Here is a 17416-nt window from a genome sequence, read left to right as displayed (position 1 = left end):
GATCTTTAACTTGTACTAGAAATATCTCAAACATTCATCTTTTTTTAAATCTAGACTTCATTCCCCAACTCTATAATTTAACACTGTATTCATATTCTGCATTTTGCAGACCTTCTTGTTTTCAAATTTCTTGATGCAAGCATTTAACTAGCCCATTTTCTGTGTTATTATAACTGATTAATTTTAAGGGGGCCTCCACAACAGTGGCGTACCCAGACCGCCCCTACCCGCGGGGGGCTGGAAAAAGGTGAATTTTGACACCTAAAAATAGACATATTAATTTTTTCAAATTTTGCCCCCCCCCCCATCATATATTCACTCCTTTCTATTGCCTACACAGGAAGAACTTCCTGGCACTGCCGCTGAACATGTACAAATTTTTTCCCCTATTGGGAAAATGGATATAAATTTCAATTTTTCATGCAAATAAAACAGCCTCTTTTACTGTAGGCCTATGGGGCTTGTTTTTTCAAAAGGTTTTAACATTTTCAAAAAAGAAGCACCCACATTGTAAGAGATACCATTTTCAAAAAAAACACCCACTTAAAAAAAATTGTAGGAAGAAGTAGATTTAAATGCATATTTATTGACAAGACTCTAATTTTATAAGCTGGGATGATTTTTTTTAAAGTCAAATCCCTGGTTCAAGTAATGATACTACTAATTGCCCTATATTTTCAGTGTCTGCAAGCAAAGAGTTAGGCCCAGTACATAAAAGTCAAGAGCACCCTCTATAGTTTTCAAAAACTTTCCACTGATGCATTTTATGCTGTTGACTTGCCGATAATGTAAGGGTAGAACTGTGCACTGAAAAAAAATCTTGCATGGTGGTTTCGCTGGATTAGTAAGATATGCCGAGTTCAGATGCAAAAAGCGATATAATCCATTTTTCTTGATTTGAGATATAGGCAAATATAACTTGTCAAATTTAAAGTAAATGAGAAAATATATGCTGTTTTTGATCAGAGTTTCAAAAATATACATTGTATTTTCTAAAGTAGGGTCAGGGTGTCAATGTAAAGCTAACATTACAGGGTAGATGTTGATGGTCATAACGCAAAAAGTTTGAAAATGGCATATATCATGTTTTGCATCTGTACTCTTCATATTCAGGATAATTCTTTCATGAATTTTATTTTGTAATATTTTCTTTAAATTGTCCATCTTTATAATATAATGTCACTCTATGAAAGTGGTACTCAGTTTTACTTAAAAATCAAGATTTGCTGACACAATAATTATTACATGTGTCTAACATTAATTTTTATCCCACGCCTTTCAATCAGTGTATGAAAAAAAATTAATCCAAATTGTCATTCACTGAAAAACATTTTTTTTTTTTTTTTTTTTTCGCTCTAACATGCCAATCAACTCTGATGTTCCTTAAAAAGGGTTATTGTCAAGCAATAATATAATCAAACAAACAAAACTAAAACAAATAATTCCAAAATCAAGCAGAGAACAGAGTTTGAAAATTAACTTATAATTGATAGGTCAAATAATATTGATAAATGGATAGGATAAAATGACCGAATGATTGTAATAATGATCGATTGACCAATTATATAATTTTGGTGTGCTTGATTGATGACTAATTTGATTTGATATACTTGAATTGATTGACCATTTGATTGATTGATTGATTGATTGATTTTGACAGATGGGAAGGTTCAGGAGTAGAAGAAGTAGGCAAAGACAAAGTAACAGGCCATATACGAGTGAGGGTGGACCCTAAATTCTACCGCCCAACGGAAGTGGTAAGTCACACCCATCATGTCCCTTTGTCTGTCTGTGTGTTTGTGTGTCTGTCTGTAGGTGTGTGTGTGCCTAGAAGTCTTTTATCTGTCCATCATTCTGTCCACCTGTCCATTGTATGCAAATCAATGTGCCACCTTGTCAAAGTGGGATCTGTATTTTTGTGTTGTCAGTTTTTCTGCCTTTGTATGCATCTTTCTGTGCATTTTTGTCTGTCTATCGATTTGATATCAAAATGAAAGTTCTGAAGGTGTTGGACTCCTTGTGAAATCAATGTCATACTTTGTCTCTGGGGCTTATTTACTTAAAAATATGTTTTCTGTGTAAGATTCAACCATAATTTCTCTTCTGGCAACATTGTTACCTGTGGGTAGTTCTTTTGTTTAAAAAAGAGAAGTAAATTACACAAACAACATGAGAGCCTTTTGCCTATGAAGATTACATACAAACCTAAATCTAAAGTGGCAAGTTTTCCATTTTACAGAAAACAGAAAAAATATAGTGGAATTTGACAAAGAAAATACAATTTTGCAAAATTAAGTTTTTTTCCACCTAAAATACTGGCTGTTTTGAAAACATTCAGCAAACGGCTAAAGCAAACACCATAATTTTACTGATATTTTCTTCAATTCCTATATTTTACTTGTAAAGCCCATAGTACTCTTAAAATCAAATAAAATTAACTATTTGTTAGCTATTTAAGTCTCTGATAATGCAGAAACATCTCACATGCTGCCATTTTTGTTTAGTTTGCATTTGGCCCAGTAGAAGTTCCATAGAATTGGTTAATTTTAAGGATTTTTTTAGAACATGGAATAAAAAACATAATTTTAGCTTTTAGAACATGGGAAACTTCTCAAATCTATGTCATGTTTGTGTGACCCTTACATTCCCCTCTCCCCAATTCCCCCTTCCTTCATCTCCCACATTAGTTTGTTTTGAAAAATACCAAGTATCTTTTCACCCTTAAAAGAAAAAATATCCCAACACCAGTGGTTAGCAGTGTATTCTTGATCCCGTTTTGAACCATCAACAAACTGAAAGGAAGTGAAAGAAATAGATTTAAAGGGGCACATGGAAATTTGTTTGCAATGGACCCAATCTTGTTTTGTACTTTCTTCTTTTTGGAAAACATTGATCATTGTGTCATGCTCCAAAGAGCTATTCTAGTTGAAATATCTACCCCCCCTATGGAAGACATGACCTTAATCTCCGGGAAAGGGAGTGTGAATTTCAAATGGAATGACCTGAATTGGTGACTCCATTTGAATTTACACCTACTGTGTGGAATATTAAGGTTGTGTATTCCATAGAGTTTCCCAACTCCATTTGGCAGCTTGTTTTACACAAAAAAGTTATAACTTTCAGTGCTATTAAGTTCTCAATTTGTGAAGCAATGTAGAAAACTATTTTTGACAGTAAATCTTCAAGTGCCCCTTAAATGGCTGCACTTTCTGTGTGAAACAGTATAGGCCTGTAATCATGGATGAGAGCAAACAAGGATTTCCCTGGTATAGACGAGGTCGATTCTGCTATTGTGTGATGGCTGGGATAGGGCTGGTTACAATACAGGGCATTGCCCGCTGACCTCATCTAGTACTTTTCGGAGATGCTTGGTTTGGTATTGGGTGAGAGTGTGGATGTGGGGTATGGGGGTGTGGAGAGCAAGCATTGGGGTTTATTGACAATAATGAAATTGAGGCAGCATGTGTGGGTACCAAAGATATGGTAAGATTTGAAGGAGAGATTTGACAAATGCATGCCTAAGCTGTTAGGGAGTGACATGACATGGACAGTAAACATGAAATCTGGGTCTTTGCCATAGATACCTTTAGAAACTGCATATGTGAATGGGGAGAAAGATCCTGATTAGCAAAGCATTGGGCTGTTCTGTTTATTAAGTTCACACTCCCCCTGTGGAAGAGTTATCTCAAAGTCATCTTCAGAGGGAGTATGGGTTTCAAAGAGAATAGACAAATAGGTAACTTCTGTTTGAAATAATCCAGTTGTGGAAGATATATGTTAAGCTATATTACAGAGGGATGGGGGTTTCAAAATAATTAACCGAACCAATTTCATTTGGAAAACGCTCCATCTGTGGAAGATTATTCTTAATCTTCCTCAGTGGTACTGCAAATTTCAAGTAGTTTAGCCCATTATGATTCTCTATCAGCCCCACACCCACCCTCATCACCTCCTTCTGGTATACATAATTTGGTAGGGGTGAGTGTGCATGGGGAGGGGGTTGGCTGACAAAATGTAGGGTGTGCAGGAAAGCAAACATGGCTACATGGCTTGCAGTTCAGATGAGGTAGATTTTTTTATGTGAGTTTGAAATTAACTGAAATGTTTTTTGTCTAAGATTGATAAGCAACACATAAATAAGTTATGGCATCCAAGTTACTTGCTACAAATTATTGATGTATTAATATTGATAGGGTTGGACTATTAATTGGATGAACTAACTGATGAAATTTGAAAAGCAAATGAAAGCGATAATAAAGAAAAAATCATACAAGCTTCAAGCTTGCAAAGTGTCATCACATACTCTACCAATCTAAAGCAAACCGGGGAAGTCATAAAATCGTAAAGTTGCAACATCTCATCAACAGGGGCATCACAGCCATGACCTTGATGGCAAATGACAAGCCAAGTTCACTGCTCCGTCTGATGAATTGCGTTTGACGACCGTTTACCTGCCGATTTGCCCCTCCAAACCCAGTTTAAGGAGTGTTTATGTTGTTATAATAGTCATGTATCATTAGGCGCCATGATGTCATGTGATTGATCAGATGACAGCATTATGGTTACCCTGGAATGTTGGTAGGTAGCATGTTTCAAAAAGTTTTTCTTTAATGTTCTGAGTATTTTTTGCTATGGACTTTTTCCACATTAGACATTATGGGCATAGAGTATGGCTATGTTCTGCTGAGTCAGCTCAGAATGAAAGATGAAGAGATAGGTAATTTGGCATGAGCAGAGGTTGCTCTGCATGCTAGCCATAGGCTTCAACATAAAAATATATATTTTCTCAAAATATCAAGAGCTATCTTAAGAACCACTGAACCAATACTAGGCTTGTTTGTACTCATTTTAATGCATTTTGCACGCAGATTCCAAATATGGTAATGAAAATGTACAATTCTGACATTTTTGAATTTTGATTTTTTTTTTTTTTTTTTTTAACTTGTCGTCTGCAGTCGACACCCGCGTGCAGAGGTTAAAAACCAAACAATTTAAGAGATAACATTGGTTAATAAAACCAAGGTAATTTAGGGTGATTGCACTAGGATTGCGTTTCTTTGAATAGTAAGATTAGTCGCCTCAAGTTCACAATGTTTGCAGGGTTGCCAAACCCGTGATTTGGTAGCCCAATTGGGCGCCTTGAAAATTTTCCCCATGACTTCTGACCATTTCCTTTGCCCTATAGATATCAATGGTTAAGAAATAAATGGGTGACTTTTTTTGACATTGGCTCCAGTGACATTCAGTACTTTCCTGTCCCATAGAAACCAATGGTTGAACAAAATATTGAGTGGCAACTTGGGCTGTCAATTGCTGGCAACACTGTATGTTTGCCAAATTTGTTGTTCATTTTGGATATTGGCCACAAGAGAACGTAGCACAGATACAGAGTTTCATTTTTTGATTCAATAGTTGTCGCGATCGTTTGTAGAAGGAATCCATGTTTGGTCACAGGACAGATGTGGTCTAAATAAAATAAAATTGATGCAATCCCATGATGCATTGCAAAATCACATATTGAACCTAGCTATTGAACCTGCAGAGGTAGAGTGTTGCTCTGTGGTTTGAATTCTTGCTGCAGGTGCTTGAGGTCCCAGGTTTGATTCCCGGTGGTGGAAAACTTACTGGGATATTAACCTGACTAATGGTACTTGTTCATTGAATATCAACAGTCAATTGCATTCTAATATCTCAAACTTTAGTTTTATTGTCTTCATTTTTTTCAAAATTATTGTTATGCACAGATTTATAGAAACTCTTGAATAGTGCATGATGGGAATGCATGAACATTTTCTGTGACGGTGCTCTAAATCAAAACAACAGGTTCTAGATGCAATCACAAGTAAAAACACTGTATGTGCATTGCTTATTGCTACCAGATACTGCCTTTTACTTAGGGGATAGATTGATTCAAAATATTTGCCTCCCAAATCAAAGTGGAGTATTTGCTTTGCTTAGTGCTATCATATACTGCCTTTTACTGTGGCGGTGGACTGATTCAAAATATTTGCCTCCCAAATCAATGTGTGGTATCAGATACCATCTTATTCTTTGGGTAGACTGATTCAAAATATTTGCATCACAAATCAAAGTGTCATATCTGGTCTACTTAGTGCTATCACATACTGCATTTTACATTGGGGTAGACTAATGTATGACATTAGCCTCCCAAGTCAAAGTGTAGTATCTGCTATGTTATTTACTAGTTGATACAGCATTTTGACTTGGAAGCAGTAAAGAGTGAAATATTTGCTCTCAAGTTAAAAAGAAGTATCAGCTTCACTTATTGCTATCAGATACATCCTTTTGGAGACAGACTGATGCGAAGTACCTGCCTTCCAAGTCTAAGTGTAATATGTTCTATATTATTTACATGTAGATACATCATCTCCCAAGTAAGAAGGCAGGATGTGTGTTGTAATTTGTTCGCAGATACTTCATTTGATTTTGGAGGCAGCATAGAATTAGCAAATGTTCCCCAATTTTGTGGGTTTGCGATATATTGATTGTGCATGAATAAAAAATTTCAAATAAAATAAAAAATACAGGAGTATAAACAATGTGAAGTATTAAGTACAGAGATTCTTGGGAGATTTGTTTCAATTTTTGGAAAAAATTCAAACTTTATTACACAAAATTAAGCAACAAGTGATGCAAAATATTGATGATTAAATTTAAGACTTTGTTTGAAATCAGAATTTGCATATTCAGTTTAAACAAGGGTGTTTTTCATTTTTTTATTTTTTTTGGTAAGAAAAGTTACGATACATGACCAAACTTTTCATTTGAGACAAAGCAATACAAAAAAATATTTTAAAGTAACTAGAAATAAAAAAAATATATATAGAAGAAAGGGTATAATATATAAGAAAAATTGATATAAAAAAATTGTATAATTTGATATGTGTGGTATTGTTAAATTGTGTCAATTTACATCAATTTGGCAACAAAAAATGCCAATATGCCATGAGAGAGCGCCGGGTAATAGCTTTGCAGCTTGTGTGTGTTTGCTAAGCCTTATGTCTATTTGTCTTTATTGTGCTCATGTCATTCCATGCTACATCTTCACCGCTGAGACTATCACGTTGCGATTCCCCGCTCAATACAGCGTCGACATCCTCCGTCCCAACTCGTCACCGTCACTCACCGTCGACAGCGCACCTGTTGGGCCCGCACAGCAGCATGCCATCTTCCCATCGCTCGCCATCTCCGATTTCGCGAAACCATCGTCCCTCGACGGCCGGATGAGAAAACCCTCTTACGTACGTAGGTGATTGAGCAGGACAGACCTTCGAGTTCACAGATAACGACATGAGTAAAGAAAAAATATTCATTATGAAAAACTTGAGTTCTTGACTAGGGGTATACTAGCACTTCTCCTGGGATAAGGCTGAGCCAACTACCACATATTATCCACTGTACAATATAAAAAACTTCCATAGATTCACCCTTGGGAAAAGTCAACCATTTTTTTTCCACTCGATTGAGTTTTTGATTAGTTTAAGATCCAAACCGTGCTCTAATTGTTACTTAGCTGTACAATCCATGCGACTTTATACGTTAGCCATTTTTTTGATATATTTCATAGCGCTTGGTCCTTCTCACCATAGTTCAAGAGGAGTAAGCGAGCCCCGAGGAGATATACTTATTACATGGACAGGTTTTTCATAATCTTAAGTTTGACTGTTTCAATTAAACGAAGCAGTGGCAAATTCCTCGGTATAATCTTTGGTCCCTGATGGTTAAGGCGGAGATAATATTGACGGTTTAATTGTTTTCAAGTCCCGCAACGAACACAAATCGCAGCTTTTACTACCAGCCCCTTTTTTAAGCCCACTAATATCGGTCCTAATACTCCCCCATATAACCTGTGATGAACATGTTTAATTACTATTCTGGAATTAGATGAGGAAAAAAAGTGGTTTGTTTTTTCGACTGCAATATTTTGCGCCCGGGGCGCACTGCATGAAACAAGCCTTGCTCATAATCACATCTTTATGACTTTTCCTGAGCTTTATTACGAGGGCAATAGGGTTTTCTTTCATTTTGCACCAAATGAAAGTGACATGGCTTATGCTGGCACTCCATAACGGAGTTGTTTTTATTTCATGTAGTTGCTAATGTCAATTGTCAACCACGTTTTGTAGAGAGTCGACTTGATGCACCGTATTAAGATTGGGTATATTCGGCGCGGTAATAAATTGTGAAAGGTCTCGTTGAAAAATGGCTTGTTTCCTGCGTATGTGACGGGCGATGTTACACAATGATGACAGAATTGACACGAGGTGAAAGGAAGACATGATGAGAAGCTTAAATTGAAAACGATAAGGAAATGAGATAGCTAACATGGGGGAGAGATGCGGGCTTGTTTTCTTTACAAAGTGCAATGATATGCTGCGAATGTCATATTTTGCAGTTTATCACATGTCAAATTTTGTTCATCTGTTGAGTAAAAAAGAATTAGATTTGTTTAGTTTTGCTTTTCCTATGATTTGTGTATTCTTTTGTTTTTTCTTTCTTTTCCTTATTTCTTTCTTTCTTTCTTTCTTTCTTTATCTTTCTTTCCGTATTTCTTTCTTTACTTTGTCTCTTTAATTTCTACCATTCTCAATTTTTCATTATTTCTATGCTTTATTTTTATTTGTTTCTCTTTTCTTTTACAATTTTTTCTGTTTGTTATTTTCTTTGTTTTCTTCTTTTCTTTCATTTGCTTTTCCTGACTTTGTCTATTCATTTCTTCTCCTTCCATCTCTCTGTTCTCTATTCACTATCCCTTCTTCTTCTGTTTCTATTTTTATTTTAAAAATATGAACAAAATGAAGGTATTTCAATCTCTTTCATAGCTTTTTAAAGATTCCTTGTATGCAGAAACACATACCAACCAGGGGCATGGCTCGAAAAAGTGGGGAATTTGGGAAGCTCCTTCCCAGGAAATGTTGGTGTTTGGAGGGAAATTCTGGTATTTGGAGGAAATTGTGTCTTTTTTGTATATAAAACATGTTATAAACTGTGGAAAATTTAGCTTGCTTCCGGGAAATTAACATTTTTTCAAGCTTTGACCAGGGGGAAATATTTCAGGCCAGTCATCAGGACAATTGATCAATTTTGCACCCCCCCCCGCCACCCACCTGGGCTTGGTGGTCCTGGCACGCCCCTGTATGTATAAATGTAAAGTTAATTTTGTCCTAAATTGAAAATAACATGGAATATAATTGCTAGCTTTGAAAAATAATTTTGAATTACCTGTCTACTGTAATAGCTATAAAAGTTTGTAAGTTATGTAACATTGTGAGTGGTGCACTAAATGTCCAACATTGAAGTTATCATTTCAAGCTTGCTATCTATTGGGCTGTTCCAGTTGAAATCCACACTACCGGTACCCCTGTGGAAGCCACAGGGGGAGTATGAATTTCAAATGGAATGAACACATTAGGCAGCTCCATTTGAAACTCACCCTCCCTCAGTGGAAGATTCTGGCTGAAGCTTTCTTAGAGGGTGTATGAAATTCAAATGGAGCTGCCTAATGTGCTAATTCCATTTGAAATCCATACTCCCCCTGTGGAAGATATTTCCAAAATCTTCCGCTGGGGAGTGTCAATTTTAAATGGAATATCCCATTGCTTCTCTATGCCAATAAGTATATAAAAGGTCCATTATATCCTAAGTGTAGTAAATGATAAATTTGTCAAAAAAATTAATAATTTGGAACTTTGGATATGATATATCCAAAATTGTAAATGAGAAACAAAATTTGTCCAAACATTTAAGTAAATTTCAAAACATGCAACAAGCTTTGAAAAAGAATTTTCTCCAAATCATATACTTTGTAGTGTATTCTGTATATTCATTCTGAAACTATAAATGGCCATCCACATGCAGCTATGTAACAATTAACCTCTCAAATTGAATCACCTCCAAAAGACTCATACTCTCTCGAAGAAAACAAACAAGTCCCCCTTAATTGTTTCCATCATTAAATAAAAATGACATTAATTTCAGGTGAATTTGTCCATCATTTTGTAGATGGATGATAAAACTGGACAGGGCAGCAGCTTTAAGTCACTAATTGGTCAAAGAACATGGACTTTGAGGCTTTCACGATACAATGTTTTAATTAGGGTACAATGTACTTACTTGAACGCATCATGCTTAAGACCCTGGAGATATCTATAGCAAGGAGTATGGATATCGTTGTCAGAAGAGGGCTGTGGGTTAAGTGGCGTTATCAGTTTCACGACATGTGACATTGATCTTTTGCAACATTGTGGCAGGTTTTTTTGCCCCAGCAATTTTATTAGTCAGTCGCACTCAGACGTCACGAGATGAAACAATTGAGGAAACCAATGTTGAGCGGTTAAATCTCGACGATACATTCTAATAATGTCCGCCAAATTGCTTTAAATAACAGTCGCTATATGAGCCCTGGCTGGTGGTAGATTATTAGAAACAACAAATTTGGCAGATCATGTATGGGTTTCCGTTTAGTTACGAGACCTCGCGGCTTTGTGCACCAAAACTCGTAACGAGAGCAAGGAATTTTGTCTGAGGGCCGTTTTGGATTCTGTGTACTTTTCTGGCAGGGTTTACAAATGCAGTTATTGTACTCCTACGGGAGTTGACTTAACCATAATGGGGGCAGTTTACGTAAATTACTAACAAAATAGTTGCAATAGTTGTTTAATAGTCCCCTTCGTTTCGTCTCGTGTTTTCTAACGTTTTTTCGGCATCAAAGCGTCGCAGTAAGATCAGAGATAGACACTGTCTAAGTTAGGAATCGTTGATTTGCGTTGAGAATTCTTCAGGGAAAGCGCTCATTTGGCACAAGGAAAACAATGTTTTGGTAGCACCAGAGGCACTTTCGCTGATGGTTGCTAGGGGCCATTTTGATTTCTTTATTGGGACAGATTGGTGATTCCTCTGTGCGGCACCGATCATCTCGGGGAGAATAATAGACGAGATGCAGCATTGTTTTGTTATCTTATCGTTTATTGGTTGCTCTTTTTGGTTTCGGCGTTACGCAGAGGAAAAAATCTCGAAAATTACTACTGAGACTCCCTGATTAAATGCAACGATGAACTTTGTAAGCTTAATTGTACGAGTTAGAATTTATTAACTGATGATGAATGTGAAAAGAGCAATTTATTGCTCATTACGTTATTGGTGATTTAATTAAATGTGTGCACAGGGATTGTGACTGAATGTAAAGGAGCTAAGATGTAATGTAGATAAAGTTTTTCAAAAGTTATACAAATATTATAGCATGTTAAACAATTTGTAGTATGCAACTTATGAAAATTAGTAACTCTTTTCTTGTTTTGAGATGGTTATTAAGATGGAATGTAATTAGCTTATTCCTATTTCACAATCACATGATATATTTTATAGCATAACACTCTCATATATTATAATGCTTGACTTTAAGGTAATGTAATTAAGGACCTGTAAAACAGGACGAAAGTTGCAACCTACTGAAGATACCAGTTGACTTTTTGTGTTGAGATTGACCAGTTGAAACATATTGCTATCTACTGAAGATAGCGGTTGATGCAATATGCTGTAATTTACAATTTGAAACCCAATGCTATCTACTGAAGATATTAACAGTTATCTACCAGTTGACACATATTGCTATCTACTGAAGATAGCAGTTGGTATGATATGCTGCAATCTACCAGTTTAAACTTATTGCTATCTACTGAAGATAACAGTTGATTCAATATGCTGTGATCTACCAGTTGAAACATATTGCTGTCTACTGAAGATAGCAGTTGGTGCGATGTGCTGCGATCTATCAGTTGAAATATATTGCTATCTACTGAAGATAGCAGTTGAAACTTATTGCTATTTACTGAAGATAGCAATGCGATATGCTGCCATCTACCAGTTGTAACATATTGTTATCTACTGAAGATAGCAGTTGCTGCGATATGCTGCTATCTACCAGTTGAAATATTGCTGTCTACTGAAGATAGCTGTTGCTGCGATATGCTGCTATCTACCAGTTGAAACATATTGCTATCCACTGAAGATAGCAGTTTATGCGATATGCTGCTATCTGCCAGTTGACACATATTGCCATCTACTGAAGATAGCAGTTGATGCGATATGCTGTTATCTCCCAGTTGAGATATATTGCTATCTACTGAAGATAGCAATACCGTAAAAGATTCGCCTAATGGCGCACTTGGACTCCTTTGTCTTGGGGTAAATTTCATGTGCAAATAAATAGAGCTCCCTCATCTGAAATCCCAGCAAGATTTCAGATTTCGTGCCCTTATTTGCTGGTGGTAATTTTACATGAGGGCACTTTTAGGTTGTGCCTAAAATCCCACCTATGTCAAGGGACCCCATAGTGTCATTAGGCGAACCTTTACGTTCTGTAATTTGGATAATTTATAATCATTTGAAAATATGAGCCACACCTAGAAATGAGGGAATTACCAAAATTATTAGTCATCTATATCTTTTATTGGGCTATTACTTTGAAATCCACACACCCTCTATGGAAGACGTGACCTTTAAACCTCCCACACAGGGGGGTGTGGATTTCAAATGGGAGTCACTTATTCAGGTAACCCCATTTGAAATTCACACTCCCTGTGGGAAAGGTCATGTCTTCCATAGGGGTATGGATTTCAACTGCAATAGCACATTTCCAAATCATTTGGTGAATATTTTGATATCAAAACGAGTGGTATCAAGAGGCATGAATTCTTGACAAGCACACTTGTTGCATGTGATAAAACCTGATTTAGTAAATCCCAAACCCAACTTGAACATCAATTTGCTGCTATCTACTGAAGATAACATAAAGTGCAGATTGTTGCTACCTACTGAAGATAGCATAAATTTCAATTTGTTGCTATCTACTGAAGATAGCATAAATTTCAATTTGTTGCTATCTACTGATGATAGCATACATTTAATTTCTGTTGCTATCTACTGAAGATAGCATAAATTTCAATGTGTTGCTATCTACTGAAGATAGCATAAATTTCAATGTGTTGCTATCTACTGAAGATAGCATAAATTTCAATTTGTTGCTATCTGCTGAAGATAGCATAAATTTCAATTTGTTGCTATCTACTGAAGATAGCATAAATTTCAATTTGTTGCGATCTACTGAAGATAGCATAAATTTCAATTTGTTGCTATCTACTGAAGATAGCATAAATTTCAATTTGTTGCTATCTACTGAAGATAGCATAAATTTCAATTTGTTGCTATCTACTGAAGATAGCATAAATTTCAATTTGTTGCCATCTACTGAAGATAACATAAATTGGTTGCTATCTACAAAACATAACATAAATAGCAATGTGTTGGTATCTACAATTGCAATTTGTGGCTATCTACAAAAGATAAATAATTGTAATTGGTTGCTCTCTACTGAAGATGGCATATTAGCAATGTCTTGCTATTTTCTGAAGATAGCATATTAGCATAAACTTCAATTTGTTGCTATCTACAAAAGACATCAACAAGTACAATTTTTTTGATATCTACTGAATATGCTGAAGACATCAACAAGCTCTCTTTGTTGCTATCTACTGAAGACAGCATAAAGAACAAAATGTTGCTTTTGGTAATAATTTCCTGTCTACCGAAGATAGCATGGATTCACTGGAGATAGGAAGCATGCTAGCTAATGAAGATCATTTGAAAAATAAATGTTGCTATGTATTGGTGATATGATCCCCAAAATGCAATTCCATTTGAAATTCATACTCCCCCTGTGGAAGATACTTCCAAAATCTTCCACAAAGGGGGTGTAGACTTTATAACGAATTAGCCCAATGACTTGCGCCATTAAATTAATAGGGTGCTATGAATTTTAAATCTATGGCTTACATTTCTAAGCTTTTCCCAGATGGTCAAATACTAAATTTACAATACTGGTAGGATTGATGAAAGATAATATCTCTAAATATCATAATATTTCAGGCTTATTTGTCTCAAAATCAAATAAAGAGAATCAGATTTTTAACAAGAAAAATACAGCATCGTATATACTACCAAGGGATCTCAATTTATCACGGTATTAAAAAAATGGTCTATGCAATTGAAAAAATATATTAACTGATCAACTTTCATCGTGACTCCCACGAGGCCGGTGATCCAATTGAAACCGGGCAAATTTTGGTTCTCATGTCTGTAAACATTTGACCACGGTGCATCATCTTACAACAGTTTGCTTCCGTCCATGAGCTGGATGTTCCGGCTTTTCTCCAGCTGAATCTCAGGGGAAATTTCAACCAAGTCGGTTGCCATCTTCCCTGCGAGGCAAAAATGGCATGTGGTCCATCGTAAGTACAAGGATTTCATCACTCTGTTTAACCATGGTTACAGGGGGTTTAATATTTTTCTCGATTTTTAAGCGGGAGAGTCGGATTAGTTTTCAATCGTGCGTGAGTGTTGGGATTTCCGTGCCATATTACGCCATGAAGAATTACAACACTCCCTGGTGTCGGGGGATAAAACATGAAATTGGGCTTGCTTAGTGGGGGAATTTATGTGTAATTTGCTTGCCCTATTCTGTGTCTTACCATTGGGGGTATGGGAAGAAGGACTGAACAATATATTAAGTGGCTAGATATAGGGAGCTATTATTGGTTAGGGACCAAACCTAAAGATTAATGAACTTGCTTGCCCTTTTCTGTATCATACCATGGAGAGTAAGAAGTGAACAATATCTTAAGTGGTTAGATATAGGGAGCTATTATTGGTTAGGGACCAAACCTTAAGATAAATTATTGGTTAGGGACCAAACCTTAAGATAAATGAAGTTGCTTGCCCTATTGTATGTCATACTGTAGGGGTAAGGATACAAGGAGTGAAAAATATCTTAAATGACTGAAAATAGGTAGCTATTATTAGTTAGGGGACAAATCAAAAGATTGCTGAAACCTGATGAAGGAAACAAGTTGTAAGAAAGTTCTAAAATGATATGACTTTTGAAGTAATTATCTTTCAGATTATAAAATTTTGTATTTGTAAATATATTCCCATAGGTCATGTACATTTAGTTGGGGTTTTTTTAAAGCAATTTTACGACATTTTTTTATTTGACCAATCCTGAAAAAAGATTTTCAAAATTCTGCATCCACCAGGACTTGTGACAGGTGCCAAAATGATGCTTCTAATGTTGCTTGTTGCACTTGGAATTGTTGTTCATGTTGAATCAAATATTCAAAAAGTTCATTATTTGTCACTTAAATAGACTAATTAATTAATTATTTTTCTAATTTGTCACTAAAATCACTAATTTATTCAAATTGACCATGTCTGCTAAGTATTTTTTTGTCCACATCCATGCAATCTAAGCTATCATCCATGGTCATTATTTTTCACATAAACTATTACGCATTACTAATGATATATTAATCACACATTATTTTACAGTTTTCATTAATGAGTTCATAATTTAAATGGAGTACTTAATAATATTTTTCATAATTTGTCACTTAATTGGACTAATTAATTTAAATTACCCATGCCTGCTAACTCTTATTTTGTGCACACATCCATTCAATCTAAAATCTGCTACCAGATCGGCTCACATGAACTATGTTGCATTTGCAGTTGTTCATTGTTACTGATAATTAACACAAAGATGAACATAAAGAAGTTCATAATTTGTCACTTAAATGGACTAATTTATTCACACTGACCAAGCCCTACACATCCATTCAATCAAAAAATCTGTTCGCATCCAAGCTCATTAGTTTTCCATTTCCACATTAACTGCATGACAAATTATGCAAATTAGTCAAGCGCCCATTTCATGCATGTTCTCTTCACCACTTCAACCTGCCCAATGTTGACATACTAAGTCCTCATCTTTTAACACTAACAATATTCAAACAACTCTACGATTAAAAAATTTCAACTCCCAATTAATTTCAAATCCACCTCAAAAACAGTAAACACGCTGCACTTTTTATATTCATATGTAAATGATCCATACCACTAATGATGGCTGTATTTAACTATAAAAATCCTCACAAATAATCACAATAAGCGGTGATTTAAGCAAAAATAACATATCCGTTGCCAGTGTGCCACGCATTGACGAACACCCTATCCATTATGGCAACCTCTTGACATCCCTGGCTTATGTTACAACCCTAAACCCTCAAAAAGTGCAAAACTGTTCAGGGCATAGCGTAACCCCCTACTCTTATTCTCGCTGTTCTCCTTGTACTTCTGTCTATACTTTGATGGCTCAATCAGCCCATATATCTTCGGTTAAAAAAAAAACATGCCTGGAAACTATCGTATCGTAACAATGTGTAGATAATGTCCGCCAAAGAATTGTGGACAAGAAGTGACATGTTCCATGCGCGGCGGAAACATGCCGACGAAATCATGTCTCATTTCATAATCACCAAACTGCGATCTCCCTAAAAATCAAAACTGGCATTTTACAATTTTGTCGTGGAACACAATCAATTTGCTGGTTACTTCCGGTGATAAGCGTGATAAAAGTTCATTTTATGTTAAAATGTTGTTTACTGAAAAAATGAAAGAAATGCAAGGTTTTTAAAATCGTCTTTTTGATATAAAACTTGTACTATGTTTTTTTTTAAACTTGTTGGATCAAGAGCGGCTTGCCCCCTGTTTCTCGGCCTCGCACCCCTTCAGGCTCTCCTACTAAGTGCCAATCAGAGCGATATTGAATAAAAAGACCCGAATCCGACCCGACTAGGGGGAGGTGAGTAGCCAATGAGGCGTAAAAGAGACAACACAGAATGACAAAACACGTCTCGGTATCCATAAAGTGTCTCCAGGCCAAAGTCGAGACGACATTTCACCAATTAATTCTTTGTTACTGCATGTTAGCAAGTCTATATGCTACAGCACACTAAGACATTTTCACTTCTAACTCTTTTATCCCCCTCCTTTCTTTCCTTCCCTTTCTTCCATTCACCCCCTCGGTTACACACTAATACTCTATTCTTTTATCCTTTTCTCAAAGTCGTCACTTCGTCCCATGTCATGTAACCAACTCAAGCGTGTATAGCGATGGCCATGGGCTTTATTTTGAAATACCTCGCTTTCTATCAAGGATACAAACCCCTTCTCAACAATATTTTAACCCTTCTTTGGTGTATCACAAGAAAATCACAATTTCATAAAAATTTCAGAATTGTACAATTTCATGACCATATTTGGAATGCAAATGAAAAATGCATTCAAACGAGTACAAACATGCCTTGTATTGGTGCAACGACTCTTAAAATAAGTCACACCATTTATGGACAAATTAAAAAATTTCATAACTTCTCTATGACCAAACTTACAGCCCGCATTGGTTTACTACAAGGAAGGACACCCAAACATGCCAGGACGGGTTTGTACAAGATACATAGGGGGCAACTTAGATATAAGGGACAAGTTGCCTACGTACCCAGGG

The 17416-nt window shown here is 36.0% G+C and overlaps 1 protein-coding gene across 1 annotated transcript in view; it reads left to right on the top strand.

Moving 5' to 3' along the window:
* The window catches only part of LOC140146313 (GDP-mannose 4,6 dehydratase-like), a 306686-nt gene that overhangs the window by 185275 nt on the left and 103995 nt on the right, over positions 1–17416 (top strand). Inside the window, exon 9 of the mRNA XM_072168112.1 lies at positions 1661–1757. Coding sequence (XP_072024213.1) covers positions 1661–1757 — 97 coding nt within the window. The remainder of the gene's footprint in view (positions 1–1660; positions 1758–17416) is intronic.

The sequence above is a fragment of the Amphiura filiformis genome, chromosome 2, assembly GCF_039555335.1.
Source record: "Amphiura filiformis chromosome 2, Afil_fr2py, whole genome shotgun sequence".
Taxonomy (NCBI): Eukaryota; Metazoa; Echinodermata; class Ophiuroidea; order Amphilepidida; family Amphiuridae; genus Amphiura; species Amphiura filiformis.
The sequence above is the reverse complement of the archived record's forward strand: the minus strand, read 5'-3'. Positions and strand labels throughout refer to the sequence as shown.